The sequence below is a fragment of the Eriocheir sinensis genome, chromosome 39, assembly GCF_024679095.1.
Source record: "Eriocheir sinensis breed Jianghai 21 chromosome 39, ASM2467909v1, whole genome shotgun sequence".
In the NCBI taxonomy this organism is placed as follows: domain Eukaryota; kingdom Metazoa; phylum Arthropoda; class Malacostraca; order Decapoda; family Varunidae; genus Eriocheir; species Eriocheir sinensis.
The window spans coordinates 13,517,911-13,542,625 of NC_066547.1; the positions used below are offsets into that span (position 1 = coordinate 13,517,911).

General features: G+C 45.2%; 1 protein-coding gene across 6 annotated transcripts in view; it reads right to left on the reverse strand.

The window, feature by feature from the left end:
• LOC127009028 (uncharacterized) overlaps positions 1–24,715 on the reverse strand; it is an 84,108-nt gene that overhangs the window by 14,297 nt on the left and 45,096 nt on the right. For 4 of the 6 annotated variants that reach the window (XM_050881635.1, XM_050881637.1, XM_050881631.1 and 1 more), the window contains exons 2-3: positions 1,924–2,788; positions 631–977 (exon numbers count right to left, since the gene is read on the reverse strand). In XM_050881635.1, the coding sequence (XP_050737592.1) occupies positions 631–972 (342 nt within the window). In that variant the 5' untranslated portion in view covers positions 973–977; positions 1,924–2,788. Of the gene's footprint in view, positions 1–630; positions 978–1,923; positions 2,789–21,360; positions 21,555–24,203; positions 24,403–24,715 lie in introns of those variants that run through there. The other 2 variants (XM_050881633.1, XM_050881632.1) reach the window with 2 other exon arrangements.

The following is a 24,715-nucleotide window of genomic DNA, read 5'->3' on the forward strand; positions in this document are numbered from 1 at the left end:
AATAACCACCTCCTCCAGTTGGGTAACCAAGTGGACCATTATTTTACGTCCTGGTGATTGATGAACTAAGTTTTGGGGGCAAGGGCAATCACTATGTCTCTCTTCCTTTATACACCACTACTTTCAGGGGCTTGCTACATAATTCTCTCTCTAGAAGTTACCTATTTCAACAGCTAAGGACCTCAACTATCTCCTAACCACATACTTTATCTGTAAGATGTCCTCCTACATACCAATAACTTGAAAGCCCCTGATATTGACATCATTTTATGTATACCTTATTTCTAGATCTGAAAATATCGCATATGTTTTGCGTACCCAAAACTTATATTTAATTGTACAAATTTTCACTTCATGTGGGTTCATGACTACCAAATGACAAATCCTATCTTGTTCTTCCTTTCCTTCATGAAATGATCTGAAGGGGTGGGTCTAACGCATAAAAGTCACAATTCAGACCTTGGTTTTGCATATTCTATACAATCTAGGAGTAGCATAAGAGTGGATCTAAAGCCACAAAATACACTGCAATATCAATAAACTTTTTGATTAAAAAGAAAGGGAAAGATGACAGGAACCAAGACATTGATTCAGGACACACTCAGTGGATCAAGCGAGTCCGACACGCACCTGCTGCTGAGTGATGGCAGAGAGGTCTGGGAGGTCGGCGTCTGGGTGAGTAGTGTGGTCTAGAAGGTCATCCAGGTCTAAGTCGCGCAAATCAAAGTCATCGAGGAGGCGTCGGGACAGCGGGGGAAAGTAACGGGGGCCGGCAGGGCAGGGGGCAGTGACAGAAGAGGTGCGGGATGGACCGTTGGGGGTGGCAGGAGCCGGGTGGGGGCAGTAGTGGTGGTGGAGGAGGGAGAGCAAGGTGTGGGCGTATGTGGGGCCAGGAATACCGCGTTCCTCCAGTTCCCCACACAGCCACTCCACCACCAGTGAGGGCGCCCACTCACACCGTACCAGCTTCATAACAACTGCACAGGAAGATATCAGCTCTTAGTTTGTAGCTTTATATGTCTGTCAAAGCTGCTTACAAGGAAGGAGAGAGATGAAGAATGGGCAATAATGATTTCCTTTTATGAAGAGGAATCTGCGGAGTATGTACTCTTTCCTGATTCAGCATTGTTTGAGGGTAATGAAAATGAGTTTGTCTATATTGCTAAATGGATGATAGACAAAGAAGTTACATGTTCTTGGTGCCTCCTATTCATGTCTTCACTACTTTGCTTGTCGCGATGTTACACACAGAAAAAAGAAAGGATACTACGTATATTGTAAAGCACCATATATTATTATCCCAAGCTTTAAGATTTATTCTTCTTCACTGATTCCTTAAGTACAATGAAAATTAGTGGCTATGAAACATACATAGCTGTAAGGTTTAAATTAATATTATTATTCATCAACCCATTTTCTATACATGAAGGCTGGAAAAAAAAGAAAAAAATAAATAAATAAATAAAGCCTCTAAAAGCAGGAGACATACACAGAGAACAGTCACACTCTTAAGGAGCCACATCATCCATATCACTGAAGTGCATTAAGGAAATAGTAAAACCACTAGAAATCATTATGTAATATTATTTGTTAATTCTATGCATCTCTTAGTAAGCAGTAATCTAAATTTATTCAAATTAAAAAAAAAACTTGGTCAGTTTACAACAAATATTCAAACTAAATCAGCACCAATGAGAATTCATGCATTCAACATTTCTTTCCTTAATGTACACGGTCTTGGGTTTATTGTGGAACAAATAAAAAATTGGAGGTTGTGTGCTTGAATGCAGGAATTAAAAGAGCATGAAATGTGAAAATCTACATTTTTTTGTTAAGTTGGTAAAATAACATTTTCAAGAATATAGATTTGTAAAGACTAATGAGATTTACACTTAAAGAAATATATCAGGAGGAGGTACTTACCTTCAACACTGTGGGTGGTTGGAAACTATCAGTCATCTTCAAATTGTTGTTGCTTGAGAGGGTTTCAGGAAAGTGACTGCAACTGCAGCAAAGGTGAGGTAGAAAGAAAAGTGGGTGAGGGGAAAGGAGGATGATATGAGGGGGGATGAACTGATGATGATAAAGCCAATGATACAAAACAAAACTGTAACTGAGCAAAAAAAGAAGTGACTGTTGATGTATTACAAGAGTGACATAGTGTACTGCTGGGATGACTTCTCAATCTAGAGCCTCACAACGCTGGCTCTAGACGAGAGTTATCCTGGTGGGTTGTGGGGCGTGTGTGCCTGGAGCAGGAAAGAAGGGCTCCAATCTGAGGGTTGCTACACCAATCTTTGGTGGCAGAATAAAGCTGCTACAGTGAAAGTCAGCACAGCACTATTAGGCGATGCTGGCCATGAGACACATCTAAGTGTGAGGTGTGACAGAAGGCAACTACGCTTATTTCTGGCTACAGAGAACTTCTATAGAACTTCCAAGGAGGTGAACTTATGTCATATGGGTGTGAGTAGCAGCGAGAATCCTTAACTTTGGTCACAGGTGATTCAATGCTGCACAAAACAAAACAAGAATGACAGGACAGGAGTGAGCGTGATGACAGTGGTGGTGGTAGCGTTGTGGTGTTGGTGGTGATGGGAGTGAGCTAGTGAGAGAGTGAGTTAGGGGGGGGAGTGTGGGGGTGTGGGAAAGGAGGGTTCAGGCCGATTTCATGGTGGTGGTTACTGTGGGCGGCGGCGGCGGCGGCGGAGGCACTGGGGGCACGGTGAGAGCTGCTGGGGGGGGCGGGGACCTCGGGCGCTCACCTCACCGCCTCCACACATCTTGCCTGGAAGAGTCACAGACAGGGTTAGTGGGATGGTTAAATGCCATGTTGTTATTGGGTGTCTCCCATTCCTACCTGCACCTTCTCTCTTGTGATAATTATATTCTCAATTGTTTATGTGGCTAACTATTCATAATTTTTGGTATACATTGTGTTTGCATGTCTTTCTGCCTGTTTAGTATATTCACCTGCCTCTCTCTCTCTCTCTCTCTCTCTCTCTCTCTCTCTCTCTGTTACACAACACAATAATAGGAACCAATTAACCTGGTAGCTGTGGGGATCATGTTTCTTAAAGGCCCCTCTAAGTGAGAAAAATGTGAAAAAATCATCACTCACGCAAACCATTTCATAATATATATCAACGCATTTGTGATCAGTTTATGCATCATCTATTCTGGGGGGTTTATATCATGGCAAAACTGTGGCCCGTCGCTGCTATCAGGTTAAGATCCATGATCCAAATCTGAACATTGGGAAGAAGTCTGAGGAGTCATCCTTCAAACCATGCACTCTACCATACAAAAACACATGATAAAGTAGTCCATGATTTAGATAAAAGTTACAGTCCCAATGGCATAAATAAATAAGCAAGTGCATGCTCTACTGTTTTATCATCAATATACGTGACCATACCAGTACATCAACTTGGCTGTCAAAAATATATACTCTGCTTGGTACTTAAGGAGGCCAAGGTCTGTGCCTGTGCATCCATACTCAGCAAACCAGACTGAAGTGATTCCTCTCATGCTTCATTTATTTACTTCCTGTGCTAGTCTTTTACTTTCAAGGCCTCTGGCATATTCATTAATGCCCTCAAAGGGGAGTTTGTTATATTCATAGGCACAGAGAATCCTGTGAAAACATTTGCACTTAAGCAGGCATGAAACACCTCGCTTGCAATACTCTGGAAAAGCAACGCAGGTGACAAAGGAACACACAAAGACAGTGATGTTACTATTTTGAGCAGGGTGGATGAGGGGGCATGAAAGGAGTCACACACACTTCAGGAAGGACAGACTGAGGGATGGAGGGAGAGAGGGAGGGATGCACAAAATATATACTCTGCTTGGTACTTAAGGAGGCCAAGGTCTGTTATGTACACACAACACAGAGAAAGGAAGGCACTAAGAGGGAGAATACAAAGGGGCCTGCTGCTACCATTCTCAGCCACACAAAAAACAGGTCACAAGCAAACACAACAACAGGAGTGAGAGAGATTAGAGGGAAAAACATAGACAACAAGGGGAAAGAGATGAAGCAGCAACACACACACACACATGGCAACAAGGTCAGGAGGTGGCCCTGTGCCAAGAAGAGGCAGTCTTGCTTCCCTCTCTTCAGTGCCACCAAGCCAGCTGAGGCACAGCAATGCACAACTCTCATGGCTTGATTCACTTCCCCTTTCCCTTTCCTTATCTATGTTAAATGGATGCCAGACTAAAAAAAAGGATGGATATTTTCTCCCTCAACTATATAGGTTACAGCTACCTCAGGTTCGTATGCTATTTTCCTTCTCATTTAAAGATGCCGCAGCATTCATTCAAGAGATATGATTCTCGGTCTGCTTTCATTATACAAATTTATATTCTCCATTATATTTTCTCACTTCAACATTATTTTTTATTTATATTATAATCACTGAGAGTATTTTGCTCCTTTCTGGTATTCCATTTCCAGTAGAATTTCACACTTCACTTCCTCCTCTTAATGTTATTTTTTTTCTGATTAGATAATACAGATAAGTGTTTCCTCCTTCCTGGTAAAAATGTGAATGCTCACATCCTAATTTTTCCCTTCATTATGTGAGACAAGGTTCCAGATTAAATCACACCAAGGCCATATTCAGATCCAACTTTCAAACACAAGACCAAGTTACTTTAAACAAATGACATACATAAATATAGTCTATGTTTTGGCAGTTTTTGTAAGGGACTGTTAGTATGTATATTCAAACATGAATATAGATAATACCTTTATACTTTCTCAAAATTTTGTAAGGAGTTAGACTAAAGGAAGATTCTGGTATATATAGCAAGTAATAAAGATTTTTTTGAATTTTTTTTAGAGCACTGTAAGTCCAAGTTTTGAACGGTTGGGCAAGAAGGGAGAGGAGCTCCGGGAGATCTATTTTTGTCTTCATACGTCAGAGTTCTCAAAGGTGATGCCAAGACAGAACACTCTAGGAGAGAATCATCAACCTTGCTCACTTTGAATGTCAATGATAGAGAGCTGTGACAGTTCTGATTTCACTAGGTGCTTGTTATTCTAAGTATCACTCTCTGTCTGTCTTGAATTTATAATAGATATTTTCACTGTATGCCATTAATTTTAGTCCATTTTGAGTGAGAACAAAATAGTATATATCCCTCTTTCTATGAAAAGTGAATACCTTTTTTAGCATTCCTACTGCAAACTGAGAATAACAATGCTTCCTTAAATAAGAAAAAAAGGACATGATCAAATGCAACAAGAACCTGCTGCAGAATAATTCCAAGAACCAAAGAAATTGCCTGATGGCTTAGGTATGATTCATAAGCCAAAGGAAAGTTCAGGTGAACCGATCAGTGTCAGAGAGATTGAAGACTTTTCTGTGTTGCATCAAAGCCAGTGCCTGAAGCAAAATTTCTCTACTGTGGTGCACGCTGAATCTGCAACACAAACACTGATGCTAACAACTTTAATACTATTCAATGCCAGGGTAAAGTAGCTGTGAAATGGTCAAGAGCAAATCCTTTCAATATCTTGTTGTATAGAGGCAGTTGTAGCTAAGCATTGAGTTGATGGTGCCACAGAGGCAAAACATTACAAAGTGTTGATAGGAACTAATTAACAATTTCCATCATCTACATAAGCTGTTGAGCAAAGTAAAGATACTCATGGAGACAGGGAGATACTTGATTATATTTGTCATGTGTTGATCATTATAACTGTAATAACTTGCAACTACACAAGTCACACTGGACAGTAATCATATGTGAAAAGAAAAACAATAATGATAAAATTTTCTACAGGGTGCTACATCAACTCAGAACCACTAAGGCTTCACACACCCGCCATGAACCAGGTATTAATAGTTAAAACAAAAAAGGCCATCCCTCTCCATAACTCGATCACCTGTAATGAAATGCAGACCCGTGAAGGTTTCATATCAGGCCCTAGATCACAAAACATATCAGTAGGACAAGGAGGAGGAGGAGGAGGCTGGTATACAAGACGAGAAGGAGGAGGAGGAGGCTGGTATACAAGACGAGGAGGAGGAGGAGGAGGCTGGTATACAAGACGAGGAGGAAGGGAAGGGAGAGGCTGGTATACAAGACGAGGAGGAAGGGAAGGGAGAGGCTGGTATACAAGACGAGGAGGAGGAGGGGTAGGAGGAGGCTGGCATACATAACTAATGGAAGTGGAAGGAAGGGGGAGCACTGTCACTCACACACTATCCCGGCGAAAGTGTGACAAAAGGAAGTGTGGAGGATCTAGCTTTCACTGAGTGGCCATCGCTGTCTGCTGGGAAGGTGGGAGGGGCGGAAGTGTGTGTGTGTGTGTGTGTGTGTGTGTGTTACTGCTCAAGGCATCAACTATACCTACTGGCCTACATACTACACGTTATCCAAGTAAATGTGAAAAAAAAGCATTCATAAGTTCTCATAACACATCTAATTAAACAGCTTTATATTCAGCCGCCTAAAGTGAGGATTCGTATAGTGAATTTGATTGCATAGACGATATTTTGTTGTACTGAATCATACGGTATCTCAGTATTGTGATTGAAATAAACAACTACCGTACTGGGTTTGTTCAAGAGCCCCCAACAACTAAAAGGTAAAAAATGAATCTCCGCAACCTTTATAGGAAGCCAAGGGTATACTAGAAGAGAGAGAGAGAGAGAGAGAGAGAGAGAGAGAGAGAGAGAGAGAGAGAGAGAGAGAGAGAGAGAGAGAGAGAGAGAGATCAGAGCCCGACTTTTAATCATTCCGTGTTATTAAGCCTTGCAAAACACAGGTGAACTCGCATCATTGCTCCGAATCACGCTAGACACCACCATCAGTGCCAAGACCACACCAGCATAGAGGATCAAAGTCTACATCGAACTAGCCTCCAAAAACCTCGCGCCTGACGTCTGAGGGCCGTATTTTTAAACATTTCCTCGTCCAAGTACACACATTTGACAAGGCTTTCGTAGGAGGTTTGAGCATTTCCAGGGGTAGTTTTATGACCCTGGTGATAGTTTGACCCTTTTCCTTCACTGTGAACCTAAAGAAACACTCATTAGAACCCGATTGATCCCCTCTTTGACCTTTATAAATAGTTGATGTGAGAACCCAAAGTTTCTTATAATACCGACCTGAATCACTCCCACTGCCAGCAAGCCGACCACGATGACAACAACCCTTCCTGCTTCTTTTTTCCCTCCATCAACTTGAGTGCACATAAACTTACACACTAACACCACACAATGATCCCAGTCACCCCGCGCACACACACACACACACACACACACACACACACACACACACACACACACGTAAGTTCACTGTCCTTACTCTTGCCTGACGGGAGCGATGCCCTCAGGAGCTTGCTTACGTCGCCACGCCATTGTCCACACACACAAACACACACAAACACACACACACTGCTGGCGATTACGAGTCCAACACATGATCAGGCTGTGGTGAATTACACACACACACACACACACACACACAAGATCAATGTCAAAGACCCCCACATCCCAAAATATGACAGGCTGCACCAAGGAGCCAGACCACCACGTGTATGGCTAAGTTATGTCACCGCGTTAGAGTACGAGGAAATACACGCCAAAAAACCCTCACCTTCGCTAGACGCAGTTCTCGCCATGTCAACAAACACTCGAGGGAGCACTGACCCTCCACACTACCACCACCACCACCGCCAAAGAGAGTCAACGCACCCTAAGCTAGTCTCCCTCTCCCTGCCTCTCCCTTCTTCCTACGCCTCGGCCTTCACACCGTTGGAAAGATAAGAAAGTGGTCGGCATGGTGATGGTGGAGGATAAGTGGTTTTGACGTGGTGGTGGGTGTGGTTGCAGTGGTGTTACGGAATGGTTGTGAGGACGGGTGTGGGTGTGGGTGTGGCGATAGGGTAAGGTATGGGTGTGGCTGTACTCGTGGTGGTGAAAGGGACAATGAGGAGGAAAGAGGAAGGGGAAAGGGGAGGCTGGGATTAAATATGGAGTGTGCTGTAAGGAGGAAATGAGTGGGGGAGTGAGACGGGAAAAATTAAGGGAGTGATGAATGAGGGACCAAAAAAGGATGGGAGAGAGGGAGAGGTGGAAAGCGAGTGTAATGTCGGCGAGAGGACAGGATACACATAAGAACCGCGGAATGAGAGAGAAAAGGGACGAGCGTGATGAATGAGGGTGGACTAAAAATAATGAGAGGGAGGAAGGGAGGGAGGTGGAAAGGGGGTGTAATGTCGGCGAGAGGACAGGATACACATAAGAACCGCGGAATGAGAGAGAGAAAGGGGACGAACGTGATGTATGAGATGTAGGACGAATAGCTAACAAACAGGAGGAGGAGGAGGAGGAGGAGGAGGAGGAGGAGTTTCATACGGGAGAAAGAGATTAAACCCGGTAGCTGCGAGGATTATGTTTCTTAAAGGTCCCTCTAAGCGAATTAATGAGAAAAAATTCACCACTCACGCCAACCATTTCATAATACATACCAACGCATTTGTGATCAGTTTATGCATCATCCTTTTGGGGTGGTTTATATCATGGTAAGAATTTGGCCCTTCGCTGGTACACGATAAAGCCACAAATTTGGCCCTTCGCTGGTACACGATAAAGCCACAAATTTGGCCCTTCGCTGGTACACGATAAAGCCACAAATTTGGCCCTTCGCTGGTACACGATAAAGCCACAAATTTGGCCCTTCGCTGGTACACGATAAAGCCACAAATTTGGCCCTTCGCTGGTACACGATAAAGCCACAAATTTGACCCTTCGCTGGTTCACGATAAAGCCACAAATTTGGCCCTTCGCTGGTACACGATAAAGCCACAAATTTGGCCCTTCGCTGGTACACGATAAAGCCACAAATTTGGCCCTTCGCTGGTACACGATAAAGCCACAAATTTGGCCCTTCGCTGGTACACGATAAAGCCACAAATTTGGCCCTTCGCTGCTACCGGGTTCAGAAAGAAAATACAGGCCTAAAATAAACGTCTTACTAAAAAACATCATCCCACACTAAACTGATGTAGGACGAATAATAAACAGGAAGGAAGAGAAGGAGGAGAAAGTGGAGGAGGAGGTTCATACAAGAGAAAGGGATTAGGATAGAAAATAAAGACCTCAAATAAACCTCTGACAAAAAAACCCATCCCACAATAAACTGAAGTCATGTAGGACAAATAACTATCATGGAAGAAAAGGAGGAGGAGGAGGAAGTGGAGGAGACGGTTCATACAAGAGAAAGAGATTAGGATAGAAAAGACCTAAAATAAACCTCTTACTAAAAAACATCCCACAATAAACTTAAGTCATGTAGGACAAATAACTATCATGGAAGAAGAAGAGGAGGAGGAGGAAGTGGAATAGAAAATAAAGACCTTCAATGAAACGTCTCATTAAAAACTTTATCCCAGACTAAACTGAATTAATGCCGGACGAATAATTAACTTTGAGGAAGAGAAGGAGGAGGAAGCGGAAGAGGAGGTTCGCACAGGAGAAAGAGATTAAGAGACAATAAGGATCTCCAATTAAGTTGGAAAGTTTCGTTTAGTCGGCGCAACATCTGTGATCATATGCCGGAGAGACAGGAGGGGGAAAGAATTATAGGAGAAGAGAACAGATCCCAGGAGACGGGACACAACCCCCGATTAATACTTGGTACCCATTCACAGCTGGGTAGACAGGGGCGTAGAGTATCGGAAAAACCGCCCTATTTTTTCCACTCCGCCCGGGAATCGAACCCGCGCTCTCTCGGTTGTGAGCAGAGTGTGCTAACCACTGCACCACGAAGCCCCCCGAGGAGGAAGAAGCGGAAGAGGAGGTTCGGCCAGGTGATTCGGGATAAAAGTGGAGGAGGAGGAGGAGGAGGAGGATCTAGGTTCACAGAGGAGAAAGGGATTAAGACACAAAATAAAGATCTTCCCTAAACCCTCTCAGTATAAACATTATCCCACAGTTAACCGAAGTCGAGTTCTCGTGGGCGGGGAGACCAATCCAACCTAAGCCAGCCAGGGAACTAAAGTGACGCAATAAATAAGTCTTTGTACAGTAATCCCTTTTCGGGGCTTACACACCCACATTTGACAAGGTATGTGTTGTGAGTAATTTGACTAAGCTGAAAAAAACACCTCCTCCTCCCGAAATTGACCCCTCTTTCGGCCACCTCTTTGGATTTTTTTTTTAGGAGCAGCGAGTAGCGGGCTTTTTTTTTAATTATTGTTTCTTTTTTTGTGCCCTTGAGCTGTCTCCTTTGTTGTAAAAAAAAAAAAAAATTAAATAAATAAAAATAATTGTTGCGCGAGCCGGAAGCATTTGAAAATACGGATCTTAGTTTTGTTATGAAAGAATGAAGCCAATGAACCCAATATAGGCCTACTTCGGAGTGCATTAGCAGGCTCCAAATGATATGTTTACTTATGGCCTACAGAACATATAAGGATTTTAACGTGACTGCCCTAGTTTGCATTTAGTAACCCATTAACAATCTACCTATAGTTTAGGCTAGAATAATTTTAAGACCCAAACAAAGTCCGCATATAATAGGCTTGGTTATGTTTCGTTTAGCTAGGTTAGATTAGGCTTTGTTAAATTTATAGCTACAATCAATCAAAACGTCAGTAAAGGTTAGATAAAGTTGATTCACACCCAGAGCGCAATTACTAAACCAAAGCATGTGCAAGGTTAGGCTACGTTGATTCACACCCGGATCACAATTACTATCACAACGGCGTACGTATTGGTGGGCGTGTGAGCGTGTGTGAAGGGGAAGGGACCGGGGCAGGCTAGGGAAGGGGTGCAACGGGCGAGCAGAGAGAGAGAGAGGTGAGAGGTTGGAGGCGACACAGACCACGCGGGCATATGGCCAAGTCGGTCACTGTCCCTTTAAACAGGTGACGTCCAGCATGTTTCGTTTTGAATACTCTCTCTCTTTCTCTCATCCAAGTCCAAGTGCTACGACGTTAGAACCCCCCCCCTCTCTCTCTCTCTCTCATCCAAGTGAACCCCCCCCCCTCTCTCTCTTTCATCCAAGTGCTACGACGTTAGAAAATCCACCCCCCTCTCTCTCTCTCTCTCTCAGCTATGAAGTACAAGGTCAAAGATATGGAGGGAGAGGGAAGAAGGAGCATGGAGGGGAACTGGAGGAAAGGTGAGAGGGGGAAGGAAGGGGAAGGGGGAGGAAGCAAGGAAGAGGGGAAGGAAGGGGAGGAGAATCTGTCACGCTTGACACTTACTACAGGAGAGAGAGAGAGAGAGAGAGAGAGAGAGAGAGAGAGAGAGAGAGAGAGAGAGAGAGAGAGCATGGGAACTATAACGACAATGAAGGAAACAGTGTACGCAGTGGATGAAGGAAGAAATGAAGAGAGGAGAGAGAGAGAGAGAGAGAGAGAGAGAGAGAGAGAGAGAGAGAGAGAGAGAGAGAGAGAGCATGGGAACGATAACGACAATGAAGGAAAGAGTGAAAGCAGTGGATGAAAGAAGAAATGAAGGGGAGAGAGAGAGAGAGAGAGAGAGAGAGAGAGAGAGAGAGAGAGAGAGAGAGAGAGAGAGAGAGAGAGAGAGAGAAGGGGAAAGTGGGAAGAGGCAAGGGGAAGGAAGGGAACTATGAAGGATCGAAAGCGCGGGAAAAAAGGGAGGGAAATATGGACCAGGAAGTGTGTTTGAGAGAGAGAGAGAGAGAGAGAGAGAGAGAGAGAGAGAGAGAGAGAGAGAGAGAGAGAGTATCAATGGACGAAGGCAAGTGAGGAAGTGGAGCCAAGAGTGAGAGGAAAAGGGACATGATGGAGGAGGGAGGAGAGGAAGAGGAAGGGAGGAGGAGGAGGAGGAGGAAAGAGAAGCAGCAACAGGGAGAGAAAAAAGAGGGAATCCAGAAAGACGACGAAAACGAGAGAGAGAGAGAGAGAGAGAGAGAGAGAGAGAGAGAGAGAGAGAGAGAGAGAGAGAGAGAGGCACCCTACTCTCCCTCCAACTTGGTCGAATCGATATCCATGAACCGACCAAGACCACCACCATCACCACCTCTCCCTCGCTCCTTCTCTCGTGCTCTCTTCAACCCCCCCCACCCTCTTCTCTCTCTCTGACACAGGATCATCCCCATGGCAAGTATTCGGTGAACGTTGCTCTCTCTCTCTCTCTCTCCAGGTTCGAAGACGTAATGGACGGCAAATAAAATAATCATGGCACAAAAACCGTTAGCATTCTGGTGTTTTAAATACTCTCTCTCTCTCTCTCTCTCTCTCTCTCTCTCTCTCTCTCTCTCTCTCTCACTGTAATATACTGGTAAAGAGAGGAAGCATCATCGCAAACATTAGATACTACGGGGTTATGCAAGAAACAACTACTGAACACACATTTCCTGTCACTGTTATATTAGGTGATAAAAATAATGATAGTAGAAGTGGTAGTAGTAGTAGTAGTAGTAGTAGTAATAGCAGAAGTAGTAGTAGTAGAAGTAGTAATAGCAGAAGTAGTAGTAGTAGTAGTAGTCGTGGTAGTAGTCGTGGTAGTAGTCGTAGTAGTAGTAGTAGTAGTAGTAGTAGTAGTAGTAGTAGTAGTAGTAGTAGTAGCAATAAAAACATGACGATAATAACAACAATGAAGAAATGCAAGTAGTACAAGATCAGCAAGAAAGGCAACAAAAACAACTAAGAAGAGGAAAAGGATGAGGAGGTGGAATGAAGAAAGAAAACTAAAAACAAGAAATTAATAAAAAAAAGTTGTATGAGAATTTAAAAAAAAGTAGCATATACAAACCAAAGGGAAGGGAAAAGAAGGAAGAGGCAAGGGGATGGGAGGGAAGGGAAGTGTACAGTGAGGAAAAAAAAAACAATAGTAAAACATGAATAAAAGCAACAGTGACATTAGCGAAAGTGTAACGGATCGGTCAGTCAGCTAAACAAAAGGACACGCGCGGTAAGTAATGCAAGAGATCGATGCACCTGAAAACAACAGGTAAAGGTGAGAGAGAGAGAGAGAGAGAGAGAGAGAGAGAGAGAGAGAGAGAGAGAGAGAGAGAGAGAGAGAGAGACGATTACGATGATGAAAAGAAGGATGAGGAGGATTTACGATAAGAAAAAGAAGACAAGGAGGAGGAAGTGGAGGAAGAAAAATGATGATTATGTTGAAGAGGATGCAGAGGACTTAGAAGTAAAATAACAAGGGGGAAGAGGAGGAAGAAAAGGGGTTAGAGGAGGAAGGAAAATACTGCGCCTGAGTAAAGGAAGATTATATAAAAGAGGATAAAGAAGGCGAGAAGGAGGAGGAGGACATATGCATGGTATGTTTTGGGCTATTATTAGACCACATGTGGAGGGGTTGGTAATATTGATTGTATATGGAATGAATCTCTCTCTCTCTCTGTATCTCTCTCTCTCTTACACACACACACACACACACACACGCACACTGCTATAAAGGTGTGCACGGACAATAAAAGGAGGAAAAAGACAAGACTACCAAAACAGAGGAATAGAAGAGAATAGAAGAACATTGACATTCTAACTAGACTCGATCGTGAAGGTGAAAATATACAAACAAAAGAAATAAAGAAAAGTAGAGAAAGAAAAGGAAGGGTGGAAAAGAATGATTAGAACGACCGGGATAAAAATAGAAAATGAGGGAAAAGAGAATATTAGTAACGACCTCTCCCCCTCTTCTTCCTTTCCTCCTCCTCCTCCTCCCCCACAATCACAATAGCGCGTGTAAGAGCCAAAAATAACTAGGACATTACATAGGCAAAAGGACAGTGAGCTAAAAAGAACAAAGAAATGAGCTAAGAATAAAATATTAATCTGAAAATAAGTCGCCACCATCAACAACTATACCATTAGTAGATGATGGCAACACACACACACACACACACACACACACACACGGAGGCAAATGGGGCAGACAACAGATAAGAAAGGACGGACAGAATGAAGGAATAGAAAAAGGAAAAAAACGAATAAAAGAAGAGGGAAAACGAAGATAAGGATACGAGAAAGAAAAATTAACCAAGATCAAAGAGAAAGATACAAGATACAAGACGAGGAAAACAAAATCAAATAAAGAAAGTAAGGCAATAAGAAAAAGAAAAGGGAAAACACGAAATATAAATGAAAAAGAAGAAAAAAGAGGAGAAAAAGGAAAAGAAAGAAAAACAAACGGAAGGGGAGGGAGGGAACAAACGAAGCGGAGCCTAATTATCTTAAACACAAGATGAAGGGAAATGCAACAAACGAACGAACACACAATCAAAGAATTCATCAACAAAGGGTAACAAAGAAACAAAGTGTGTGTGTGTGTGTGTGTGTGTGTGTGTGAGAGAGAGAGAGAGAGAGAGAGAGAGAGAGAGAGAGAGAGAGCGGAGGAGGGGTCAGTGTGTTAGTAGTGAGAGCTGGATGAGGAGGAGGGGGGGAAGAAGTGAAAAAGATGAAAGGATGTAAAAAAAAGATAACAAAAAGCGGTCTCTCTCTCTCTCTCTCTCTCTCTCTCACGCACACACACACACACATAAGACAAACAAAACACAATAAGAAGCAATACATAATAATGAGAAGACCTTTCCTTTAACAAGATCATCCGGCCTACTACCCACAAGGAGGAGGAGGAGGAGGAGGGGAAGAGGATGGAGGAGGATACTGGCTGCAAGACGAGACCTACCCATAATCGATCAGTCTTCCTCCTCCTCCTCCTCCTCCTATTTTCCTGCGCCTCCTCCACCTTCTCCTTCTTTAAGTTCACCCCCCCCTCACCCCAACCCCCGTCTCTCTCTCTCTCTCTCTCTCTCTCTCTCTCTCTCTCTCTCTCTCTCTCTCTCTCTCTCTCTCTCTCGAATCTACGCATGTGTACATATATACATCGTGGATAGGTTGTGTGTGTGTGTGTGTGTGTGTGTGTGTGTGTGTGTGTGTGTGTGTGTAGCTTTTAAAGTCACGCACCCTGGAGCCTTCACACACTCCTCCTCTTTTCGTACCCGATTCCTGGATTGTCCTGTTCCCTCACCACACCCACCCTCCTCTTCGTCTCCTCCTCCTCCTCCTCCTCCTCCGCCTCCTCTTCCTCCTGCAGCCAGAACGTTCTCTCTTTGTACCTTACTCGTTTGCTCCGTCTCCTCTTCCCATGCTCTCTCTCTCTCTCTCTCTCTCTCTCTCTCTCTGACCAATGCGAATACTCTCCTCTCGTACCTACGTGCACTCTCTCTCTCTCTCTCTCTGACCAATGGGAATACTCTCTCCTCTCGCACCATGACCTATGTGCAGCCTCTCTCTCTCTCTCTCTCTCTCTCTCTCTCTCTCCTTGACCTAGGTAGTGTTTCCCTCCTTCTCCTCTCTTTCCATGCTCTCTCTTCGCCTTTGCTGTCCTTCATCTTCCACCTTTGATTAGATAGTTAGTGCAGCTTGTCATAAACAGCCTCGTAAGGACCATCATGTGTGCTGTTGTTTGTTCTTCCTTTGTGTTCCTCACTGTTTTTTAAGTTTCCTTCCTCTTCCTCCTGCTCTCTCTTTCCCTCCTATCTTTATTGTCTTTGCTAAGTTTCATTCCTCTTCTTCCTCCGCCTCCCTTTCCTCCTTCCCTCATTGTCCTTACAAAGTTTCCTTCCTCTTCCTCCTCCTCCTCTTCTCTTTCCTTCTTCCCTCATTGCCTCTCCTAAGTTTCCTTCCTCTTCCCCCTCCTGCTTCTCCGCTTTCCTTCCTCCCTCATTGTCCTTGCAAAGTTTTCTTCCTCCTCCTCCTCCTCTTTCCTCCTCCTCCCTTGACCCTGCCCAACGCATCCCTCCATCACTCCTGACGCGGTTCTGATGCCTGGTTAGCGTCTCTCTCTCTCTCTCTCTCTCTGATCACAAGGTGGGACAAAGGAAGTGCCACTGTGGAGAGAGAGAGAGAGAGAGAGAGATGGGAAGGGGAAGAGTGCCATGATGCCAAACTCTCTCTCTCTCTTTCTCTCTCTCTCTCTCTCTCTCTCTCTCTCTCTCTCTCCACAAAATTTCACAACTAAGTATAGCTGCAAGTGCTTATTGTCCCCCCCCTTTGCCCCCCGGCGGCCCCCCCCCCCCCCTCTCTCTCTCTCTCTCTCTCTCTCTCTCTCTCTCTCTCTCGGCGTGGCTGCTCTCTTCGTCCCTCGGCCTGACCTAACCCAAGACACACTGAGATCCACGCACATGAAAAGCATGACAACAAAGACACAGGGAAAGAAACGGGAAAAACAGGGTAGTACAAAGGGTAAGCAAAGTGAGGGTAAAAACAAACACACCAGGTAAGGGGACAACAATAACAATACACAAGAGGTAAGGGAACAGAAGTACTTTAATTAACAGGCACAGGTAAGAGAATAAGTAATGAAACAAAACACAACAGGCAAAGTATATACGAAAAGTGATTTAAGAGAACGAAATAAAAGAGAACAGGTAAGATGAAGAAAAGTGATATGAGGACAAAATAAAAGACACAACAGGTAAGATATAATGTGATATGAGGACAAAATAAAACAGACAACAGGTAAGATATAAAGTGATATGAGGACAAAATAAAACAGACACAACAGGTAAGATAAAAAGTGGTATGAGGACAAAATAAAACAGACACAACAGGTAAGATAAAAAGTGGTATGAGGACAAAATAAAACAGACACAACAGGTAAGATAAAAAGTGGTATGAGGACAAAATAAAACAGACACAACAGGTAAGATATAAAGTGATATGAGGACAAAATAAAACAGACACAACAGGTAAGATAAAAAAGTGATATGAGGACAAAATAAAACAGACAACAGGTAAGATGAAGAAAAGTGATATGAGGACAAAATAAAACAGACAACAGGTAAGATAAAAAGTGGTATGAGGACAAAATAAAACAGACACAACAGGTAAGATAAAAAGTGGTATGAGGACAAAATAAGACACAACAGGTAAGATAAAGAAAAGTGATATGAGGACAAAATAAAACAGACACAACAGGTAAGATAAAGCAAAGTCATATGAGGACAAAATAAAACAGACACAACAAGTAAGATATATAAGCAAACTGACTTGGGAGAAGAAAATAAAAGACAACAGGTAAATGAAGAGGTAATTTAAGACAGAAAGGTAAAGAAAACGAAGGTAATAAAACAAACAACAGGTACCATATGATAACAAAGTGATTTAAGAGTCACAAGAAAGATGACAAAAAACACACAAAAACAGCTAACAAGTAAATTAACACAAAGGTATGACAAAAGTACTAAAACAAACAGGTAAGATAACAAGTCACTTAACAGACAACCGGTAACAGAACAGAGCAGACAACAGGTGGCAGAACAAAGTAATTTACCTGACACAAGCAACATTAGTATTAGCACAGGAAACATCAACCACAACCGAAACAATTTGTAAACCCTGAAAACCAGATATTATTTCCAGGACAATCGAGGGAAGGAAATGGCGGCAAAAAATATGAGAAGAGGAGGAGAGGAGGAGGAAAGGAGGAGAGAAAGGAATGAAGAATGAGAGAGGAAGAAGTGAAAAATGAAAGGAGGAGGAGGGAGAAGGGAAGAGGAGGTTGGAGTGAAAGATAGTGAAGGAAGGAGACTGAAAGGAATGTGAACGATGAAATAAGGTGAAAGGAGTGAAGGAAAGAAGAGGAAGGAAGGGAAAAGGAGAAAGGAAATAAGAAACAAAGAAGAGGAAGGAGAAGGAGTGTAGGAGGAAAGGAGAGAAAATAATGAAGGAAGAGAGGGTAGTGAGGGAGAAGAAACAAAGGATTGGAAGGAGACTGAAGGGAGAAGGAAGAGTGAAGGAGGAAAGAAGGAGGGAACAGGAAGGGAAATAAAAACAAAACAAATAGAGAGAGGAAGGAGTACATGGAAAAAAGGAGAAAGAAAATAAGAAACAAAGCCCTTCCCACATGTTTAAGGGGCAGGAAAAAAACAAAAAAAACAGGATGAAAAAAAATAGAAGAAAGAGGGATCCACGAAAATAAGACAGCAAGCAAAAGGTAATGGCGCAAATTCTGGGAAAGATGAGAAAGGAGGAGGAAGAGAGGGAGGGAGAAGGAGGAGGAAGAGGGGGGAGGAGGAGGAAGAGGGGGGGAGGAGGAGGAGGAAGAGGGGAAGAGGAGGAGGAGTTTACTGAAAGAGGGACAACCACGACGCACTTGAGATACGAAGTGGGTACAGAGAGAGAGAGAGAGAGAGAGAGAGAGAGAGAGAGAGAGAGAGAGAGAGAGAGAGAGAGAGAGATTCTTTATTCACCCAGGCACAGGTGTGAGTCCATTCCGGAAGGGGGATAGGAGGAGGAGGAGGAGGAGGCACTACGAGGACGTATTTAAGAACCTTTGTCATTTCTGGCTCCCATTCCTGATACGACGGAAGTAGCGGAGGAGGAGGAGGAGGGGGAGGGAGAAAAAAATACCAAGAAACCAAAACACACACACACACATATGACAACCCCCCCCCCCCCCACACACACATACTCGACAATCCCCTTCCTCTGCCTCCCCCTCCCCCACACAAGCAAAAATTAACCACGACAATGGCCAAGAATGAATAGCACTTACCAAATATTAACAAACAATAACAACAACAACAATAGACCCCAGCCAGCAACATCAGCACAGGTACCCCCAGCCGGTTCATCGCCTGTCAAACACACCTGTCAACCACCCTCCTTCACGCCCCCAGCCAGGCCAAGAGGTCAAACCAAGAGGAAGGGGAGAGGAATGTGGAGGGAGGGAGGGGGGGAGGGAAGTGAAGTGAAGGAGAAAAACGATGAACTGCATGGAGGGGGATTGGTGAAGGGAAGTGAAGGAAAGGGAGGAAGATAGGATAGGGAGCGAAGGGAAAAGGTAAAGAGAAATGGATGGGAAGTGAAAGGAAGTAAAGGGAAAAGGATGATGGGTAAGGTTAAGGGAAGAGGGGGAAAAAGGGTAAGGAATGAAGGGATGGAGGAAAGGAGAGGAGGTAAAATGAGTGGAAATGGGAAATAAGGAGGTGAGAGATGGAGAGGAAAGATAGATAGGGAGGAAATGGAGAGATGAGTGAGGAAGGAAATGAAATGATTGAGACTGCAGGAAGAAAGGAAAGGAAGGAGGAAAAGAGGAGAGGAAGTGTAAAGCAGGAGGGAAGGAGAAGGAAGAAGGGGAAGAGAGGGAATATGAAACAAAGCTCATGACAAACAAGACGCCACGAGAAGAAGAAGAAGATATACCGCACGTGGCCCTCTCCAGACAAATGCACCACGCTCCTCCTCCTCCTCCTCTTCTTCATCATCGAGTCAGCTGATAAGACAAGCAACCCTCAAGCCAACACACGGAACAACAATGACAGGCAAACCTTCACGAGGAGGAGGAGGAGGAGGAGGAGGAGGAGCTTATACTGTCCATTGTGTTTTTCCATCGTCTGAGTAATCGAGCAAGCACGCACACACACACAGACAGTGGACGTTACGGTGGGTGTATAAGCGGAAGGGAAGGAATGAAGAGAAGGGGTGTGGAGGGGGAGGCAAATTAAACATGAGGAGGAGGAGGAGGAGGAGGAAAGGAGTACCAACGATTAAGGAAGAGGGTGGAGTCTTGCACTGCGTTGGGAAATCACTGTTACATGAGTTGCGTTCCTAAACACACACACACGCACAAAGAGAGAGAGAGAGAGAGAGAGAGAGAGAGAGAGAGAGAGAGAGAGAGAGAGAGAGAGAGTAAAAATAGAACGAGGGTAAATAAAGGAAAGGATGAAAACGCAAACACAACAAAAAACGGAGGAAGCATAAAAATCAATCCCTCTTCCCTTCCCCACTCCCTCCCCGCCTTACACACACACACACACACACACACACACACACACACACACGCACGCAGACTGCACTCACCACAAACAAACACGGCAATCAAGCTCTTTATTTCTATGCGTAATACATGTGATAGTATATAAAATGACGCAACACCTCTCTCTCTTCTCTCTCTCGTCTTGGCTGCACTGACTTGCTTGCTTTTCTTGTTTAAACTTTCCCGCCAAAACGCCACAACACCGCTTGAGTAGAAATTGAAGTTCTCTATAAACTCCATTCCAAACCTACATAAAATTATATGCTACGTTACTTTTATTACCTTGTTTCAAATTCTTTTGCGCGTGTCAGTACTTTTTAACCATACATAAATGCAATTAAATTCAGGCTTATGTTTAGTTATTTCGCGTTTATCAATGGAGCAGCGAGCAGCGGGCTTTTTTTTAATTGTTTCCTTTTTTTGTGCCCTTGAACTGTCTCCTTTGTTGTAAAAAAAAAACAAAAAAAAAATCTTATACTTTTTACCAACCACATGTATAGTCACTAGTGCCTTGTTTTTAGTTCTTTTACGCTTCACAATACACACACATCGTCCATCATACCCTATAGCCATACATAAATTGTGTTTGAAAGGAGGGAGTGAATGATAGTGAAGGAGAATGAAAGGAATGTGAACGAAACAAGGTGATACGCTACTATTCCCTTCTTTCTAGTTTCCCTTTCATGTTCCTCAATACGTAAACAATGAAGGCTACGAAGGACACACCGCATTAAACAAACTAGCACCTATCGTGACGCTGCAAGTTAAGTAAGTAGCTTATTAGACTTTATAATGGTCGTAATACCTCCCTGGCGCCCGTCCTTCCCGCGTCGGTGTATTCAAGTTTGGTAATTTTATCCTCCCGAAGATCCTCCTTATTCTCGAACAGGAACGAAAAACCTATATGCCATAGCAAGAAGTGACTCCGTGGCTTATAACGACGTAAAAAGAAAGAACACTAGTGATTCATTTGAGGGTTCAACGTCTCTATTTCAGATGACACCAGCTTAGTTTTTTTTTTTTCAAGTCCATGTCTTTGCGTGATGCTTTTTTGTTTCATTCCTGGTCGTGGCGTTCCCCTTGTCTTTGTTGATTCGTTTTCTTCAACGTCACGAAATTTCGAACAGTATCAAACATCCTCTTCCACTAGTGACAAGAGGTGAATCAGAAGCTGCTATAGATAACGAAAATCAATAACATTAAATCGTGGCATTCCTCTTGTGTTTGTTTATTCGTTTGTTTTCTTCAACGTCCCAAAGCCTCGAACAATAACGAACAACCTCCTCTGGTGACGTTGCAAGAGGTGAGTCAGTAACTTATATGATAACAAAAAGAAAGAACTCAAGATCGCGGCATTCATCTTGTGTTTGTTTATCCGTTTGTTTTCTTCAACGTCCCAGTCTCAAACAGTAATGAACAACCTCTTCTAGTAGCTTATAAGAACGTAAAAACAAATAACAGGCAATCGTGGCATCCCTCCTTGTGTGTTTGTTCAAGGTTTCTTAATACGTCACAGTAACAACCTCTTTCAGCGACACACAAACACGTAACAAAAACACTAACTCAATCGTGGCTCTCCTACCGTGTTTGCGTATCCAGCTTTGTTTTCGTAACCGTGCCTTCGTTTCCAAACAGCACCCACGGGACAGTCAACAGTCACGCGAGAGCCTCAGTTCAACAATGCAAATCAGTTCACTCAGTCTGTCAGTTCGCTCCCCGGGTCAGGCCACCTCATGTTATCTCCGTGATCAAGAAAGGACTGGCGCGTGGGAGGGGCTGTGAGAGAGAAATACGTCAGGGTGGGGGTGAGGGAGGAGGGAGGTGTGCGCATGGTTCAGAGAGAGGGGATTAGGGTGGAGGAGGTGGCAGAGGGGGGAGGGAAGAGGTGGTGGTTGGCGGGAACATGAAGAGTGAGGGAGCAAGGTGGATAATAAAGAAGCAAGAAGAGGAAAAGAGGGATATATTTGTGTCGTGGTGGGAACATGGTCTTCCTACACCAACACCTCAATATAACAGGAAGGAAAGTGAGGGGAGGGGGTGAGGTGGGAGGATGATATGACGGAATAAGAGAAAGGAGGGGGAGGGGAAATGAAGATAAGATTGGATATTGTATGCGGGGGTGGGTGGGGATGGCCTGCATACCCCCAAATCTCACAACAAACAACACTTTGTCCCTCAACGCCCCCTTCCGTCAGAGTGCCACAACACAAGCTCACAAAGGAGCTGGGACGACCCTGGCCACGCGCCCCGCCCCGCCCCCCTTCAAACATACTAAAAAAAGAGTCGAGAGAGGTGAGGGCACTGCAAGCCGCCAACGTGCCTGCCCCCTCCCCCTCTCAGCATTCCCCCCGCCCGCCAAGCTGCCATACCCGCAAACACGTGACCTCCAACGTGGGGTTCCCGCTTTCCACTGTTGCCAACTACATAGCATCGCGCCAGCCGCCTCCTCCCTTCCCTCTCTTTGTCCCGCCCTGCCCTCTCACTCTACCTTGCCCGCCCTCACTCAGATGTAGGTGGTGGAAGTAGAGGTGTGGGAAGTAAAGGAGAGGGAGGAGGCCCAAGGGTACGTCTGAGTCAGTTCACGGAGCGGTACTTAATCTGGGTCAAACTCGTGAGATTACACAACGCGGGTAACTAAGGTACTAAGACAAAAGGTTTAGCGGTTCAATTAACGCTAACCCTGCCCTAGTGCCCCACCCTTGCTGCCTCCTGGTGTGTGTGTGTGTGTGTGTGTGTTCTCTCCCGCAGGACACATGTAGCCTACTGTAGGAGTCAAGGTGTGTGGGTGGGTGTGTGTGTGTGTGTACCGGTACGGAGGGGCCGGGCAGGTGCGCCGAACCTCACCTCCGTACCTGTGTGTGTTAGGGCAGTGCCAAGGAGCCGTGCCAACCACCTCAAGTCAGTCCCCACAGCGACTCCACCCGACGTCACCCACCCTACCCACCAGCTCCATCCCCATCACCCTAAACACCACCACCCCTTCCCTTTATGTTCTTCAGCCAGGCAGCCGGATAAGCCGTCCTCTCAGCAAGCAGTAAAAATATACTTCCCCGCTATTTCCGGACGGCAAACGATGATTTTTCCACGTAAATGGCCGATGATGTGGCAGGAGTAACGCCACGTAACACTCCCTGCGTACAGCCTTCAACAGGTGCGTGCGTGCGGCAGACTGTTACACCTCTCACACCTTGCCTTCATCACCTGCAGGCGCCCTTCACTTGCCTCGCCATCTGTAGACTCCCTCCCAGGTGTTTGAGCCTCCCAATCTATCCCTGCACCTGGATGTTCACTCAGCCGTAACAGGGCTAAGAGGGCCTTACTAATGTTCGAATCGCCATGTGAGCCTATGCCCTGAAGCCGCCCACACACGACTAGGTGCGTGGGGCAAGCAGGCAAGGTGACGTCATGTTAGTTGCTTTATAGTCTTCTTCCCTCACCCCCGCCTGGATACCTTCACACTACCATCTCTGTAATCCGTGGGAGGAGGAGTAGGAGTAGACGAGAGAGAGAGAGAGAGAGAGAGAGAGAGAGAGAGAGAGAGAGGTTCACCGCAAACTTGACAATGAGTAGGTCGCACCGCTGCAATGTGTGTCACGCCTTGGACATCACCTGTACACCTGCTTATCTCTATTGCTCCTCCCTCCTCCCTCCCCCCATCCACGTATACGTCACGCAGGTATTTTGCTTGATGCAGCGGCACAGCTCATGGGGAGGGAAGGAGAGGGAGAGAGGGGTGAGGAGAGAGGAGTGTGGGGAGGGGGAAGTGAAGGTCGCGCCGCCAAGCTATGTGAAGGAGACGGACCAAATACCAGCCGCACTTTCTTTTCATTCTGCATCGAATCCGGCGATAAGAGTGAGGAAGGAAGGCAGAGTAAGCGTGTGGGGAGGAGGGGGAGAGGAAGAAAAGTGTTTAGCTTTAATGTGAGGGGCAGGGGGGCTTGTAATAACGTAAGAGGGCACCGCTAAGCACCTTTACCGGCTATGAGTAGGCGGTGGTGGTGAGGCGGCCCACAACCCCATCCCACAAGGCCCTACACATCTCCCCACAATCACTCCCCTCACCTGTGGCTCCCTTTCACCCCAAGCAGGACACACTCCCCCCACCCTCCCCCTTCCCCCAATTCCTCGTCACGGGGCCGCACATCTTGGTTAGCAGGAAGGGAAAGTTTATAAGACGGTCCTGCTGATCCGCTGCTTGGACCGCTGCTATGCTCGCCCCCCGCCAGCCAGGCCCAGCGACCTTCAGGATAGCCCCCGCGCCGACGCCCTCCTGCCGCCCCTATATAGCTCCGCGACTCTGACGGGTACAGGCGATTCAAACCACTTTCCCAGGGGCGTTGAACCCCGCCGAGGCACACCACGCACACCACAACACTACCCCTCATCACCCCCAGCCCTGGCCTATCCACGTCGGCCTCAACTTACTGTCTTACGCCACGGCAACAGGGTGGTGCTGGACGGCAGGCTGAGTGTCGCGTGTGTGTCACCAGGGCTCTGGGGCTCACTCAGCCGCTAAAATCCATCCATAGACCAGCGTCTATCCCGAGCGGTGGCGGGAGGCGGCGGCACAACACACCACTATGAGGCGAGCGGAACACTGGCTGTGGTTGTGGCAGCGGCTGGCTGTGGCTGTTGTGCCGCGGCCACGCAGGGTTGCCAAAGTTTGACAAATAGTAGCGTCAGGCATTGCTAAAGTAGCAACTTAGTATCTCAAATAGTCCAACATTAACACACACACACACACACACACACACACATCAAGTGAGAGAGAGAGAGAGAGAGAGAGAGAGAGAGAGAGAGAGAGAGAGAGAATGCTTCCCAAGATCATTCCCATCGCACCGCTAGTCCCCTCCAACAAGTGCTCACAGCATGTAACTCATACACTACAGTAATTACATGATTATTATTAAAGGCCGTTCATATATCACGCAAAGCTG